The sequence below is a fragment of the Callorhinus ursinus genome, unplaced genomic scaffold (genome assembly GCF_003265705.2).
Source record: "Callorhinus ursinus isolate GAN/ISIS: 27379988/994484 unplaced genomic scaffold, GSC_fseal_2.0 scaffold87, whole genome shotgun sequence".
NCBI classification, from domain to species: Eukaryota; Metazoa; Chordata; class Mammalia; order Carnivora; family Otariidae; genus Callorhinus; species Callorhinus ursinus.
The window spans coordinates 1-16,842 of NW_027397149.1; the positions used below are offsets into that span (position 1 = coordinate 1).

A 16,842-nucleotide genomic window follows, 5' to 3' on the forward strand; every position below is an offset into this window, starting at 1 on the left:
TCTTCTTCTTCTGGGATCCCAATTATTCTAATGTTGTTTCGTCTTATCGTATCACTTATCTCTCGAATTCTGCCCTCGTGATCCTGTAATTGTTTCTCTCTCTTTTTCTCAGCCTCTTTACTTTCCATCATTTGGTCTTCTATATCGCTGATTCTCTCTTCTGCCTCATTTATCCTAGCAGTTAGTGCCCCCATTTTGGATTGCACCTCATCAATAGCCTTTTTGATTTCGATTTGGTTAGATTTTAGTTCCTTTATTTCTCCAGAAAGGGTTTCTCTAATAACTTCCACGCTTTTTTCAAGCCCAGCTAGTATCTTTAAAGTCATGATTCTGAACTCTAGGTCCGACATCGTACTAATGTCCGTATTGAGTAGGTCCCTGGCTGACGGTACTACCTCTTGTTCTTTTTGCTGAGGTGATTTCTTTCGTCTTGTCTTTTTGTCCAGAGGAGAATAGATGAATGAGAGAACAAAATGCTAACAGTTTTACAACGTCCCCAGCAAATATACTGTATTCAAATCAGAAAAGACCTGAAACCAGGGGAAAAGAAAGGGAAAGAAAGAAAAAAGAAAGAGAAAAAAAAAAGGATAAAAACAAAAACAGAACAATACAAAAAAAGCAGCATGTGATCAAATATGATCAGGCTAGTGCATAGATCAGTGCCACACACTAGATTTTGGGCGTATTTTGGTCTGTTAGAAAAAAGTGCCTCCTAAAATTTTAAAGGAAGAAAGACATATATGTACAAAATAAGGGTTGATACAATGAAAGGATGGAAGATGACTGTAAAGATGAAAATTATAAAAGATTTTATAAAAGGACTTGGTAAGATAAGTTGTTTGAAAAAAGAAAGAAGATTTAAGAAAAAAAAAAAGGAAAAAGGGAGAGAATGTGATCAGGCAGGAGACTAGAACAAAGCCATACACTAGTGATTTAGGGTATATTTTGATCTGTTAGAAGAAACTGTACCCCAAAATTTTAAAGAGAGAACAACTTATATATATATGCCAAAAATAAGGGTAACTACTATGAAGGGATAAAATATGACTCTAAAAATGAAAAATAAAAAAAATTTTTTTTAAAAAAAGGGATTGATAAGATGTTGGTTGAAAAAGGGAAAAAGAAAAATAAAAAAAAAACAGTCAACAAAAATTAACTTTGATGAAATAATGGATCATGGTAAAAAAAAAAAAAAAAAAAAAGCCATGAATCTATGTGCAGTATTCCCCTAGCGCTGGAGTTCTCCCATTCTCCTTGATCGATCAACTTGGTCTTGGCTTGCTGGCTGTTTGTGCTGATCTTCTGGGGGAGGGGCCTGTTACTGTGGTTTCCAAATGTCTTTGCCGGAGGCGGAATTGCCCCGCCCTTGTCGGTCCGGGCTAAGGAAGCTGCTCCGGTTTGTTCTCAGGAGCTTTTGTTCCCTGCAAGCTCTCGGTACAGCTTTGGAGGACCAGGGCAGAAATGGTGGCCTCCCAATCTCCACCCGGAGGAGCTGAGAACTCGGGGCCCCGCTCCTCAGTGTGTCCCCAGAGAAAAGCAGTCACTCCCGTGTCCCCGGTCTCCGGCCGCACTCCATGCTCACCCAGCCTGTGATCGAGCGTTGCTATCTCTGGCACCCGACCCCGCACGGAGTCTCCAAACCCAGCAGATTCCTGCAGTGTGTTCCCGCACTGCTCCTCCCCGGGAAGGAAGGGGAGTCTCCCCGGATCTGCTGCTTGTTGGGTCCCTGCTGGGGGAGCCGTGCCCCGACTGGGCCGCAGATCACAGTTTATGGCCACCCCGAGCTGAGAGCCCGCGACTGCTCCGTCTCTGCAGCTGGCTTCCCCGCTCTGATACCTGGGAGCTCTGCCGCACTCAGGCACCCCCGGTCTCTCCGTGACCCCAAGGGTCCTGAGACCACACTGTCCCGGGAGGATTCCACCCCCCGCTTAGCCACTGCAGCGACGTCCCTCTGCAGAGCCATCTTCTAAAAGGTCCGATTTTGTGCTCCGCGGCTCTATCACTTGCCAGAAGCGGCCAGCGGAGGCCCCTCCCCCGCCGTCTATCCTCCCGAATATCGCCTCGGATTCACTTCTCCGCACGCCCTACCTTCCAATAAGTGGTTGCTTCTCTGTTCAGAGAGTTGTTGCTACTCTCCTGTTCCATCTCCTGTTGAGTTCGTAGGTGTTCAGAATGGTTTGATCCCTATTCAGCTGAATTCCTGAGACCAGACGAAATCTAGGTCTCCTACTCCTCCGCCATCTTGCTCCGCCCCTCTGGCTTTCTTTTGATGTCCATTTGCATGACAGATGGTTCTCCATCCCCTCACTTTCAATCTGCAGTTGTCTTTAGGTCTAAAATGAGTCCCTTGTAGGCAGCATATATATGGGTCTTGTTTTTTATCCATTCTGACACCCTATGTCTTTTGATTAGAACATTTAGTTCATTTACATTCAGAGTGATATTGATAGATATGAATTTAGTGCTATTTTATTGCTTGTTTTGTCATTGTTTCTGAATATTCTCTCTGTTCCTTTCTAGTCTTTTGCCCACTCGAAGAGTCCCCTTTAATATTTCGTGCAGGGCTGGTTTATTGGTCACAGACTCCTTTAGTTTTTGTCTGTCTGGAAAACTCTTTATTTCTCCTTCTATTCTGAATGAAAGCCTTCCTGGGTAGAGTATTCTTGGATGTAAATTTTTCCCATTCAGTAAGTTGAATGTATCATGCCACTCTCTTCTGGCCTGCCAAATTTCTGTGGAGAGCTCTGCTGCTACACTTATTTCTCTCCCCTTGTAAGTTAGGGACTTCTTTTGTCTTGCTACTTTTAGGATTTTTTTTCTTTATCTCTGTATTTTGCAAATTTAACTACAATATGTCTTGGTTTTGTTGATTTTGATGGGAGTTCTCTGTGATTTCTGGATTTGGAAGTCTGTTTCCTTCCCTAGACGTAGGGACGTTTTCAGCTATAATTTCTTCAAATAAACCTATCCCACTTTTTCTCTTCTTCTTTTGAGAGTCCTGTGATATGAATGTTATCATGTTACATGGAGTCACTGAGTTCCCTAAGTCTACTTTTGTGATCCAAGATTTTTCTTTCCCTCTTTTAATCAGCTTCATTATTTTTACATAATTCTGTCTTTTATATCATTTATTTGTTCCGCAGCTTTTTCCATCCTGTGGTCTCTGCATCCAGTTTCAGATCTCAATTATTGCATTTTTCCTTTCAGCTCGATTGGTTTTAATCTCCTTTATACTATGGTAAGGGACTCACTGATGTCTTCTATGCTTTTCTTAAACCCAGCCTTATGACTATTGCTTTAAATTCTGGGTCAAGCGGGGCAACTGGGTGGCTCAGTCAGTTAAGTGTCTGCTTTAGGCTCAGGTCATGATCTCAGGGTCCTGGGATCGAGCCCCACATCAGGTTCCCTGCTCGGTGGGGAGTCTGCTTCTCCTTATCCCTCTGGCCCTCCCCTCCACTCATTCTCCCTCCCTCTCTCTCTCTCTCTCTCTCTCAAATAAATAAATAATAAAAAGTTCTGGGTCAGGGCACCTGGGTGGTTCAGTTGGTTAAGTGATTGCCTTCAGCTCAGGTCATGATCCTGGTGTCCCAGGCTCAAGTCCCACATTGGGCTCCCTGCTCAGTGGGGAGTCTGATTCTCCCTCTGGCCTGCTCCCCCTCATTCTCTCTCTCTCTCTCTTTCATTCTCTCATCAAATAAATTTTAAAAAAATCTTTTTTAAAAAATTGTGGGTCAGGCATATCACTTATATCTGTTTTTATTAGATCCCTGGCCATGACCTTTTCTTGTTCTTTCTTTTGGAATGAATTCCTCTGTCTTGCCATTTTGTCTAGGTCTCTATCTTCTTTTGTGTGTTAAGAAAGCCTGTGATGTTTCCTGCTCCTGAGAGCAATGGTTTTATGAAGAAGAGGTCAAATAATGTCTAGAGCCTGGAGCTTCAGGAATTGTCTCTGGTGTAGGTTGCATGCATTCTGCTGCTGTGTTATGGCTGCTCTATCCCTCAGGTCAGTCCTCTGCAGTTTTCTTCTTGCCTATAGTGGGGAATTTTTGGACCGTAGCCGGAGTATGCCGAGTTTTAAGTAGTTGTGCTCTGGTCTTCTTGTGAAAAGAAACCTGATGTTATTTCCACTAGAACTGAAGTATGTAGAACTTTATGGTCAGGAAATGTGGTGCATGCAACGGTTTGTGTTGATCTTCTGGAGGAGGGGCCCACTGTGCTGGTTTTCAGGAACACTTGCCCAAGAAAAGCATTACCAGCAGAGTGCAGGGATGTGGGAATTGATGTAAGCAATTTAGGCAGCTAGTGTTGGTACTGTCCTGTTTACAGAAGTTAGATTATGAGGAGAGGTGGGAGAGGGAAATGATACCAGTCAGCTCCTCTGTCCCCAGAGAGGGAAGTTTGTGCTTGCTGCTATCAGGGAAGCCTTCCCAGAAGAGTGAATTAATTTCCTCTGTATGTCCTAGGTGTTTTTCAGATCACTGCTTACACACTGTCTGTATCCAGGTCGCTTGCCTACCTAGAGAAGTGCAGTGCACTTTGACCTTTATCCCAGCCAGGCCAGCTGAGTTTTAAAACTCCAAACTTTAAGGACCTGGTATGGCAGGGACCTGCACTGGTATCCTGGGGGAAAGCCTCACCACACTGGGATTGATGCAGATTTGACCCAGAAAGGCAGTCAAACCAGAGCTCAGGAGCATGGAATTTGGAGCAAAGCACACTAAGCAGCCAGGGTCTGGGTTAGCCAACCTCAGCAGGTGTCTTTGACCCTATGCTGAGGGTAGGAGAAGGTAATGTCACCTGCCAGCTCCTTTGTCCCTGGAAAACAATGCCACCTCTCTCAGATGTACTCCAAGAGGGAGAATTGTCTCTCCTTGTGCATCTCATGAAACCTCAGATTGTGCCATCTGCCCACCGGGTTTACCTGTCTACCTTCTCTACAGGAGCACTGCAGGACCAGTAGTGTTCTATACCAGACACTCCATGGACCTCTAAAACCAGTCTTTGAGTGCCACTGGTTGAAAAAACTCACAAAAATCAGCCCCTCTAGTTTTCCAGTCAATGGCTTTGGGAAAGTGTTTTGTTTGTGCAATCCCCTCTGATTCTCTCTCTCCCCCCCCCTCTCCTTCCCTCCTCTCTTTGCAACCTAGGCTCATCCCCCTTGCAGGAACTACAATGAATTTCTCCCCAAAACCATGTCTCTTCACTTCCTACCTTCCACAGTGTGGCCTCTACCTTCCACGGTGTGGCCTCCTCTCTCCCTCTAGTTGTATAGTCTGTCAGTCCTCAGATCGATTTCATTTAATAATTAATATTTACCTAGATGTGTTGGAGGGGTGAGGCAAGCCTCCTACTACTCTGCCACCTTAGCTCCTCAACCCTCTAGTGTATTTTTACTTTCAGTTCTTGAGTTCTTCATTTCTGATTGGTTCTTTTTCATATTTTCTATCTTTATTGAAGGTCTCACTAAGATCCTCCACTCTTTTCTCAGGTCCAGTATCTTTATGACCATTACTTTGAATTCTTTTTCAGGCATATTGATTACCCCCATTTCATTTAGCTATTTTGCTGTGGTTTTGTCTTGTTCTTTCATTTGGGATATATTCCTATGTCTACTCATTTTGTCTAACCCTCTGTGCCTGTTTCTATATATTTGGAAAATCAGTTACATTTCCTGGTCTTAAAAGTAGTGGCCTTATGAAGAAGAGGTCCTGTGGTGCCCTGTCACACAATGTCTCCTGTTCATTAGATCCACAAGCTTCAGGGGTGTCTCCTATGTGCGTTGTATGTTCCTGGTGTTGTGGATGAGCCTCCTTTGCTCAGTCCACTTGGCTGCAGTGGCCCACTTTACCTGTTGTGGACCAAGCTTAGTCTCTGTGTTATTAAAGAGTTAGTCTGGAGCAGCCATAAGATTGTAATTGGGTGGTGTCAGCTGTCAGACCAGATGCCTAACCCCAGTCTATAGGATGAGGCTGAAGTAGCACTTAGCTTCAAGGGCTCTCCCTGTCTTGCCCCCTGAGAGTTTTGCTGGTAGACAGGGCTGGTAGTCAGATTATTTGCCTGCCCCCAGTCCATCTGCTGAGACTGCAGATACACTGATCATCAGGGCACTCTCTATATATTGCCAGGTCTCAGGTTCAGCTGCTGAGACTGTGGTTTAAATGGCATGTGTGGTTATCTTTCCCTCTTCCCAAGGCACAAGACACTTTGGAGTGACACCAGTTCCTGCCAGGACTGCTTGCAGAATGAGACATAGCAAGAGCCACTTTGGAGGGCCTCCTGCCAACTGATATAGTTTGAATGTGACAGATCCTAAGGAGAACATGGGGGGCAGGACATGTGGTGTTACCAAAGTAAATGGAGAGTGTCTGTGCTCGTTCCCACAAATGTCCAGATATTTAGGCTGTGGAAGTGGGCAGGGAAATGGTATCCAGCAGCTTTTTTGTTCTTGGAGAAGTTTTCTGAAGATCCCTGCCTCTCCAGCACACATTCTGAAATTAGCAAATAAATCTCCTTCATACAGCCCTAGACACTTTTCAAACTTTTGCTTCTACACAGTATCTTAGCAGTGTTGTTTGTTATGTTGGCTCTTTAATGACTGGCACTCAGGTACCTATTGCCCTCTGACCCTCCCAGAGCCAAACCCACTAAGTTTTAAAGTACTCAGAAATAAGCCCCACTGGTTGTTTAAAAAAAAAAAAATCTTACAAAGTTGAGTCCACACTGGTTTTCTATTATTGTTGTTGTTGTTGTTGTTATTTTATGTTAGTCACCATACGGTACATCATTAGTTTTTGATGTAGTGTTCCATGATTCAGTGTTTGCATATAACACTCAGTGCTCCATGCAGTACATGCCCTCCTTAATACCCATCACCGGGCTAACACATCCCCCACCCCCCTCCCCTCTAAAACCCTCACATTGTTTCTCAGAGTCCATAGTCTCTCATGGTTCATCTCACCCTCTGATTCCCCCCTTCATTTTTCCCTTCCTTCTCCTAATGTCTTCTATGTTATTCCTTATGTTCTACAAATAAGTGAAATCATATGATAATTGACTTTCTCTGCTTGACTTATTTCACTTAGCATAATCTCCTCCAGTTCCATCCATATTACTTCAAAAGTTGGGTGTTCATCATTTCTGATGGCTGAATAATATTCCATTGTATATATGGACCACATCTTCTTTATCCATTCATCTGTTGAAGGGCATCTCAGCTCTTTCTATAGTTTGGCTATTGTGGACATTGCTGCTATAAACATTGGGGTGCATGTGACCCTTCTTTTCACTACATCTGTATCTTTGGGGTAAATATCCAGTAGTGTAATTGCTGGGTCATGGGGTAGCTCTATTTTTAACTTTTTTTTTAATTTCTTTCTTTCTTTTTTTTAATTTTACTATGTTATGTTAGTCACCATACAATACATCTTTAGTTTTTGATGTGGTGATCCACGATCCATTGTTTTCGTATAACACCCAGTGCTCCATGCAGTACGTGCCCTCCTTAATACCCATCACCAGGCTAACCAATCCCCCCTCCCCCCTCCCCTCTAAAACCCTGTTTGTTTCTCAGAGTCCATAGTCTCTCATGGTTCATCTCTCCCTCCGATTTGCCCCCCTTCATTTTTCCCTTCCTTCTCCTAATGTCCTCCATGCTATTCCTTATGTTCCACAAATAAGTGAAACCATATGATAATTGACTTTCTCTGCTTGACTTATTTCACTTAGCATAATCTCCTCCAGTCCCATCCATGTTGATGTAAAAGTTGGGTATTCATCCTTTCTGATGGCTGAATAATATTCCATTGTATATGTGGACCAATCTTCTTTATCCATTCATCTGTTGAAGGGCATCTCGGCTCTTTCCACAATTCGGCTATTGCGGGCAATGCTGCTATGAACATTGGGATGCATATGGCCCTTCTTTTCATTACATCTGTGTCTTTGGAGTAAATACCCAGAGTGCAATTGCTGGGTCATAGGGTAGCTCTATTTTTAACTTTTTGAGGCACCTCCACACTGTTTTCCAAAGTGGCTGTACCAACTCGCATTCCCACCAACAGTGTAAGAGTGTTCCCCTTTCTGCACAACCTCTCCAACATTTGTTGTTTCTTGTCTTGTCAATTTTTGCCATTCTAACTAGTGTTAGGTGGTATCTCAATGTGGTTTTGATTTGAATTTCCCTGATGGCTAATGATGTTGGACATTTTTTCACGTGTCTATTAGCCATTCATATGTCTTCTCTGAAGAAGTGTCTGTTCATGTCTTCTGTCCATTTTTTGACTTGATTATTTGTTTTTTGGGTGTTGAGTTTGAGAAGTTTTTCATAGATCGTGGATACCAGCCCTTTATCTGTAGTGTCATTTGCAAATATCTTCTTCCATTCTGTGGGTTGCCTCTTTGCTTTGTTGACTGTTTCCTTTGCTGTTCAGAAGCTTTTTATCTTGATGAAGTCCCAGTAGTTCATTTTTCTTTTGTTTCCCTTGCCTTTGAGAATGTATCTTGGAAGAAGTTTCTGTGGCCGATGTTGAAGAGGTTCAAAGTTGCAAATCAATCAATGTGATAGAACACATTAATAAGAGGAGAGAGAAGAACCATATGGTCCTCTCAATTGATGCTGAAAAAGCATTTGACAAAATACAGCATCCTTTCCTGATTAAAACTCTTCAGAGTGTAGGGATAGAGGGAACATTCCTCAATTTCACAAAAACCATCTATGATAAACCCACAGCAAATATCCTCAATGGGGAAAAGCTGAGACCCATTCCCTTAAGATGAGGAACATGACAAGGATACTCACTCTCACCACTATTGTTCAACATAGTACTAGAAGTCCTAGCCACAGCAATCAGACAATAAAAAGAAACAAAAGGTATACAAATTGGCAAAGAAGAAGTCAAAGTCTCTCTCTTCACAGATGCCGTGATATTTTATGTGGAAAATCCAAAAGAATCCACTCCCAAATTACTAGAACTCATACAGCAATTTAGTAATGTAGCAGGATACAAAATCAATGTACAGAAATCAGTTGCTTTCCTATACACTAACAATGTAACTATAGAAAAAGAAATTAGGGTATTGATTCCATTTACAATAGCACCTAAAACTATAAGATACTTTGGGATAAACCTAACAAAAGAGGTAAAGGATCTATACTCTAGAAACTACAGAACACTTCTGAAAGAAATTGAAGAAGACACAAAAAGATGGAAAAACATTCCCTGCTCATAGATCAGAAGAAGAAACATTGTTAAAATGTCTATGCTGCCCAGAGCAATCTATACTTTCAACGCCATCCTGAATAAAATACCAATGGCATTTTTCAAAGTGCTGGAACAGATAATCCTAAAATTCGTATGGAACCACAAAAGACCCTGAATTGCCACGGAAATGTTTAAAAAGAAAAACAAAGCTGCGGGCATCACCTTGCCTGACTTCAAGCTATATTACAAGCTGTGATCACCAAGATGTGATCACCAGCATGGTATTGGCACAAAAACAGACACATAGATCAATGGAACAAAATAGAGATTCCAGAAATGGACCCTCAATTTTATGGTCAACTAATCTTTGACAAATCAGGAAAGTATGTGGAAAAAAACACAGTTTCTTCAATAAATGGGGCTGAGATAATTGGACAGCCACATGCAAAAGAAGGAAACTGGACCATTTTCTTACACCGTAAAGATAAACTCAAAATGGATGAAAGACCTCAATGTGAGACAGGAATCCATCAAAATCCTAGAGGAGAACATAGACAAAAACCTCTTCAATATCAGCCATAGCAACTTCTTTCAAGACACGTCTCCAAAGGCAAGGGAAACAAAAGAAAAAAAATGAACTTGTGGGACTTCATCAAGATAAAAAGCTTCTGCACAGCAAGGGAAACAGTCAACAAAGCAAAGAGGTAACCCACAGAATGGGAGAAGATATTTGCAAATGACATTACAGATAAAGGGCTGGTATCCACGATCTATAAAGAACTTCTCAAACTCAACACCCCCAAAACAAATAAACAAGTCAAAAAATGGGCAGAAGACACAAACAGACACTTCTCCAAAGAAGACATATGAATGGCTAACAGACACATGAAAAAATGTCCAACATCATTAGCCATCAGGGAAATTCAAATCAAAACCACAATGAGATACCACATTACACCAGTTAGAATGGCAAAAAATAACAAGACTGGAAATAACAAATGTTGGATAGGATGTGGAGAAAGGGGAACCCTCTTATACTGTTGGTGGGAATGCAAGCTGGTACAGCCACTCTGGACAACAGTATGGAGTTACCTCAAAAAGTTAAAAATAGAGCTATCCTATGACCCAGGAATTACACTACTGGGTATTTACCCCAAAGATATAGATGTAGTGAAAAGAAGCAGCACATAAACCCCAGTGTTCATAGCAGAAATGTCCACAATAGCTGAACTGTGGAAGGAGCCAAGATGCCCTTCAACAGATGAATGGATAAAGGAGATGTGGTCCACATATACAATGGAATATTATTCAGCCATCATAAAGGATGAATACCCACCATTTGCATGGACATGGATGGAACTGGAGGGGATTATGCTAAGTGAAGTAAGTCAAGCAGAAAGAGACAATTATCATATGGTTTCACTCGCATGTGGAACATAAGGAATAGAATGGAGGATTACAGGGGAAGGGAGGGATATCTGAGGGGGTAGAAATCAGAGAAGGAGATGAACCATGAGAGACTATAAACCCCAGGAAATGAACTGAGGGTCTCAGAAGGGAGGGTGGTGGGGGATGGGGCAACAGTTTGATAAGTATTAAGGAGAGCACATGTTGTGATGTGCACTGGGTGATATACATAACTAATGAATCATTGAACACTACATTAAAAACTATGTACTATACAGTGGCTAACTGAACATAATAAATAAATAAATAAATAAATAAATAAATAACAACACAATAGCAAATCTGTAAATATGCAAAGGGAAAACATGTGAAAATAACACCTGTTGCTTTCATTTTACACAAGAACCCACTGCAGTCCTTGGAGTCCATGAACAACCTTTAGGAAGATAATACGAAGGATATAGCAAGTTTTCTATGAAAGTCACCATTTGTGATGAGCACTGGGTGTTACACACAACTAATGAATCATTGAACACTACACCAAAGACTAATGATGTACGCTATATTAGCTAATTGAATTTAAATAAATTTTTTTAAAAAATGAAAGTAAGCATTTTGAATGTGTGAGATGTATGGGTTAAAAACTGTTTCTTGTGGTTTTTTTCTCTAAAACTTAGCACTTAGGAGACCACCAGAGACCACCAGTGATTCATGGAACACATTTTGAGAAAAAACAATCCAAAGCTGGATTCTCATAAAGTCTATTCTGGAGCCCTACTTAAAGCTACTGCATAATATTTGGTCCTTCTGGAGACTCCAAGGGGATTTTGGACCCTATGATGATGAAAGGAGGAGACACTTTTGGGTGCCCGTGAAGTCATTTTCCAGTTCCCCTATAATCACATGATCAACTGCCTCCTCTTTCTGTGTTTCTAATTAGAACATCCACATGGCCCAAACCCCTTGGAGGTGGCAGCAGCAGTGGGATCACTCCAGGGCAGAGAATGGCCTGCTATGTGTTGACACCCAGATCAGTGCCAGGCACCACTTTGAGCTTTATGCTAAGATGGGTGGCATAATAGCAACAGTGACCATATTGGGGGCAGCAGATCTCTGATACAGGACTTCAGAGTGCCTGCCAATCACTAACCATATGCAAACAGTGTCCCCTTCACGATCTCTTAAGATTTGTAAGAAACACCAGTGTATTGCTTCACTCTAAAGACCTTTCCACCTGAGCCCATTTTCTTGTCCTACCCCCACCTGCCACAGCCCCATTAGCTTCCCATTAGTGACAGCTTTGAGAATTGAGCGAGTGGAATAAGAAGTCAGGTTACCCCAATATAGGGATGTAATAACCTCCCCCTCTATTTAACTTTCTTGTCCTGGTCCCAGGATTCAGGGCTGGCCAGCACCCACCATTGGTTAGGGGACACCATGGGCATTATTATACAGGATGCACATCCCTAAAAGGCCTGAATTTTAGATCTTTGACTTATTTCCCAACAAAGGTACATATATTCGTTTTGTGTAATGTGTTAATTTGTTAAGGCAAACATTTAAATACACACTTTTAAAAATTATGTATCAGCATTTCTTAATTTACTATATTTGCAATCTCAAAAAATGGAAGTGTCCTGGGCCTCTTGATCTCTGAGAGATGCTAGAGCTAAATGATCCAAAGTGGCATTGGGGCAATGCTCCTGCTGGGGTTCTATTCCTCCCTCCCAGCTAGCAAAGCTGACAAAGCCTGAAAGCCAAGTTTACAAATTCCAATGTGCAGACATTTTATTCCCAGTTCAGTGTGGGAAATCTGGACTGGGATTCCTGAGACAAAGTGCTGATAGTGACAGTATTTTACTAGGAATAAGGATGATAGGGAAGCACAGAGCAAATCATGGTATGTGCATCAAAGCCCACCCTCTAGAAATGGAACTGGAATCCTAATATCAATCTGGAGAGTTCAGAGGTCAACCTGAAAATTATAGGGAGCCACTAAAGATAGATGAGGATTGTGGCTTGTTTAGTACTGTATTTTAGAAAGATCATTGGCGGCAAGTGAAGCAAGAGAGACTGGAGCCTGAGGCTATTGTTCATGTATTTCTAAGTAGAAATGCAAATCAACTCCACCCAGGGGCATGGTTAGGGTCCTGTTCTGGGGTTTCCAGTTACAGCCTTGACAAGACAAATGGCCCTTCCCAGGCAAGGCACTTTGTGTGGATATACTGCATCCTCCCAAAGGAGAAACTCCCTCACATGGAACATTTCTCCCCCTGCAGGCCTAACTTAGTTGGGAGTAGGAAGGCCAGGAAACCTCTCAGAGGATAACAGGTCCAAGGGACAATAGGAGGTAGTTTCTTATTGGGCAACTTGAGGGTCTGAAGTCCCATTTTCTGGAACAGTCTGCCCATCGGCTTCAGCCATCATTTCCTTATACTGACGTTTGAAGAAGCCAACCTGTGGGGGAGGAAGGAAAAGAGAATTAGGAAATCCAGTGGAAGAAAGGAAAAGAGATGGCTGGGGGGAGAGGGTTCACTATTTCTGGAACACCTACTATGTTCAAACACTGCACTAAAATCTTTAGATACACTGGGTCATTTAGTGAACCGGGTGGAATCACCTTCAGAATGAGAAATCAAGGCCCGGCCTTGAACAGACACTGCCTACAGTCACAGACAGAATCAGTGGTAGTGTCAACACCTAATCCAGGCCACTGGATTTTGTGTTATAATTTGCTGTGAAGGGAAACATGCAGCGAGGAAGGTGGGAGTACAAAAGACAGGAAGAAGAGAGTGGAAGAGACAGGGAGAGCAATTAAAGGAGGCCTGAGAATCAAATAGGAAGGCATGGACATGGAAGACAGTTGGGAACCGGTGATGTCATAGGTGAATGGGGATCTCTCACATGCAATGACTTAGGAAGAATGTGCAACCTATATCCAAGGTGAGCTCTTTCTTACATTATAGAAAGAATGGGATCAAATTGCTGTTGGTGTCAAGAGCAGGATGGAAGCACTCACCTTGTATAGGATGGCTGTGATGAGAGCCAGCAGCAGCAGCCCTCCCACAGAGCTGCCCACAATAATGGGGATGGGGTTGTAGACCTCATACTTCTCCAGCACTGTCTCCACCTGGAGTGGAGGTGACCTCATCAGAAAGACTCAGAACTCTTGCTACCCCAGATTCTTCCTAGGTTCCCCAATTTTAAATCCCTCCCCTCCTTCCCTTCCTCCAAAAGGTGGGATATAAAAACACTCATGGGCTTAGGGATAACTCTCCTGTTGATGGACCTTCATCCTCCTTCCCTCCAGGCTTCTGAGCCTCCCACACAACACCAGAGATTTAGCATTAGGAGCCCTCTTACCAGCTTGGCCACTCCTACCACACAGTCACTACCTGAGCTCTCAAGAATGCCTCCTGTCCTGGAAGCTGGGAATACACGGATCTGTTGAATGTGATTTCAGCCACACTCACCACCAATACCTTCTTCTGCAATGTCTGCAATACAGAGGGGCAGAGCTGGGGATTAGGTCTGGGAAGGCTCAGAGTTCAAGTAAAGTCCTGGTTTGAGGGTGGCCACAGACACATCTGTTACCACCTGAATTCAGGGGAGAGACTCTGCTGTTGGGCCCACACACCTGGCTGACCCAACCAAAACTGAGGTTGCCCTTCAGGATGAAGTCAAGTTCCTCCTGAATGCCAAAGGAGGGGAGGTCACAGCAGAACCTCAGACAGTCAGCAGTGGAGCAGTCCTAGGAGAAGAGAAGTAACATTAGGCCAGAGAAAGGTGGTTTTAAAGGTAGAAGACAGCATTAAACTGACTGATATGAGAGGAGCAGCCACATTTGAATTCAAGAGGGCTATTCAGCAGACAGCCATCTGAGTGTAATACTGATTCTTGAATTAAATTCTTCTGATGTGTGGTTTAAAGTGGAAATGTCCCAGAACCCTCCTTACCAGCACAGAATTTTTCTGAATGTGGGTCAGGAAGTCAGACTCTCTGTGCACTATTCTCTCTGAAGAACACTGAATGGAGGGATTCTAGGAAAAGACACAGCAAGCATCTCAGTGGAGCCATCAAGGATTCATGAGGGACAGAGAGAATCCAGGTAAAGGGCATGAGCTGTACAGAGTCCTGGAGTACCTGGGGGTGGAAGACCTCTAATTCTCTCCACACAGGTACCCCATTCAGCTCCACAGGAACAGAGAAGATGATGCTGATAGGCAGGTCCCTCTGTCCCAGGTTGTTCACCTGCACAGAGGGCAGTGAGGACAAAGACCATGCCAAAATGCACATCCCTCCCTAATTGCTGGCTCCCAGCCCCCTGCCACAGCCCCTGCTCTTGAGTCAGCATCACTACCTGGTATCTATGCTGAGCCTGGTTGCTTTCCTCCTGGTCTGAGGCTGAGAAGTTGAGGTACTTGGTGGACTGTTCATGGCTGGTGAGAAAAGAGGCATGGATGGATTTGAAGTTCCATGGGGGCCTCCTAAAGATGTTCTGGTTAGCAGCATGATAGGATAGGTAGTCAGTGGGGCCTTGGGGTAGCCTGCAATGAAGTCTATGGCTGATGTTGGATAATGGGAGTGTTTATGGCTGGGCTTTAAGCTGGGTGTAAGGTTCTTGCAGAAGCTCCCAACAGAGGAAACTGCCAAGGGGACTGGGCAAAGACTACAGTGAAAGGGACCCAGAGCTATGCCATTGACTCACTGGAGGCAGGGGCCAGGCCATCCACTTTCATGGGCACAGAAGACACTGGATATGTGTGTGAGACACAGAAGAGTTTTAGAGAGACTTGGGCTGATGCTGTTGACAAATGTGTACTGAACACTACCCCTGTCTGGTCTCCCACAGGCCTTCTCTCCTGTCCTGTTTCCTTGGCTTTTCTGGCACTGGGGCTTAGAGGTGAGGGAAGGTCTAACAGTAGACTGCTGACTGGATCTCAGTGTAACAATTCATCCTGAGGCCTTCTCAGACCCATGTGTGGAGACCCAGTAGCCAGATTGGCTCCTTGAACAGGTAGGTGGTCTCACCTCTGCCCCTTCCTGCTCCACTGCCTAAGTACCTGTCCTTTGCCTGTACAGTCCAAATTCTAGACCACTTCTACTCTGAACCCTCATCCCTCCTCTGTGAGGAACTCCCCTAAAATGCCCCCAGATTCATCCTATGGGCCTCTCAGAATGTCCCCACCCAGAAAGTCAAATCAGCAGAGCACAGCTGAACTGTAGAGCCACATACATCTAGATGTAATGTGCCCTGCCTATGGGTCCCCAGTGCAATCTCTAGAAAGCAAACTCAGAGCATGCACCTGGCTGAGCTGCTGAGAGCTCCTGGTGTAGAGGTATGAATTAGAGTGTGAAACTGGGAAGGAAGAGGATGTCCAATGAGTCACAAGGGCAGAACTAGTACAGGGGAATGTACCCAAACTAAGCCACATGGGCTTGTTGTACATCGTGAGTGTACACATTGCACAAGGGCAGGTCATTATGTCCAATTTTGATTATACATAATAATGTTAAATGAATTTATAGAAAGCAACTATAGCCCTGCACTTAGAACATAGCAAATGCTAGGAAAGTATTTACTGAAAAAAGGTATATGTTCAAATATATGACTTGACTCCTGAATTTTAAACACTTCATCGATTATCCCTCCTGTAGCAGCATTTTAAGGTCTTTTTCTTTTATCTAGCTTCTCCCTGATACTCGGCCTCTGCAGCAAGCAGCTTATTTCTACCTATACCTCCCAAAGGGACTGGGAAAGGAAGAATAGCAGTTCTAAAAGCCCTTTAGGGTGAAAATCTGTTCCTTGCAATGAGGAATTGTCTCACTCAAATGCCAAGGGCTCTTTTGAGAATCACTGGCTAAGTTCAATGCTATGGACTCTTCAACATTCAGCTGAGGCCTCCCCTGAAAGGAGTCTCTAGCTGCTCTTGGAAACTCATAATAGCCTCAGGGTACAGAACCACAGAGAGGTCCTTGATGATATTCTGCCTTGGATCAGGGTAACCTCACTCCCCAACAAAGCTGTAAGAACCTCAAGACAGGAAAATGTCTCATATTTCTCAGGAAACCCAGGACAGTCTTAGTGCTTTTAAGAAAGACTTCTAAGAACCATAACCTCGGGGCACCCAAGTGGCTCAGTCAGTTAAGTGTCTACCTTCAGCTTGGGTCCTGGGATCGAGCCCCGCATTGGGCTCTCTGTTCAGTGGGGAGCCTGCTTCTCCTTCTCCCTCTG

The 16,842-nt window shown here is 43.5% G+C and overlaps 1 protein-coding gene across 5 annotated transcripts in view; it reads right to left on the reverse strand.

Moving 5' to 3' along the window:
* Positions 1–12,178: 12,178 nt before the first annotated feature.
* The window catches only part of LOC112810535 (integrin alpha-X-like), a 51,833-nt gene continuing 47,169 nt past the window's right edge, over positions 12,179–16,842 (reverse strand). For 3 of the 5 annotated variants that reach the window (XM_025854215.2, XM_073888083.1, XM_025854218.2), the window contains 7 exons: positions 14,968–15,046; positions 14,751–14,858; positions 14,564–14,647; positions 14,245–14,358; positions 14,003–14,104; positions 13,627–13,737; positions 12,179–13,064 (listed from right to left, as the gene is read on the reverse strand). In XM_025854215.2, coding sequence (XP_025710000.2) covers positions 12,966–13,064; positions 13,627–13,737; positions 14,003–14,104; positions 14,245–14,358; positions 14,564–14,647; positions 14,751–14,858; positions 14,968–15,046 — 697 coding nt within the window. In that variant the 3' untranslated portion in view covers positions 12,179–12,965. Of the gene's footprint in view, positions 13,065–13,626; positions 14,105–14,204; positions 14,359–14,563; positions 14,648–14,750; positions 14,859–14,967; positions 15,047–16,842 lie in introns of those variants that run through there. The other 2 variants (XR_012376815.1, XR_003204853.2) reach the window with 2 other exon arrangements.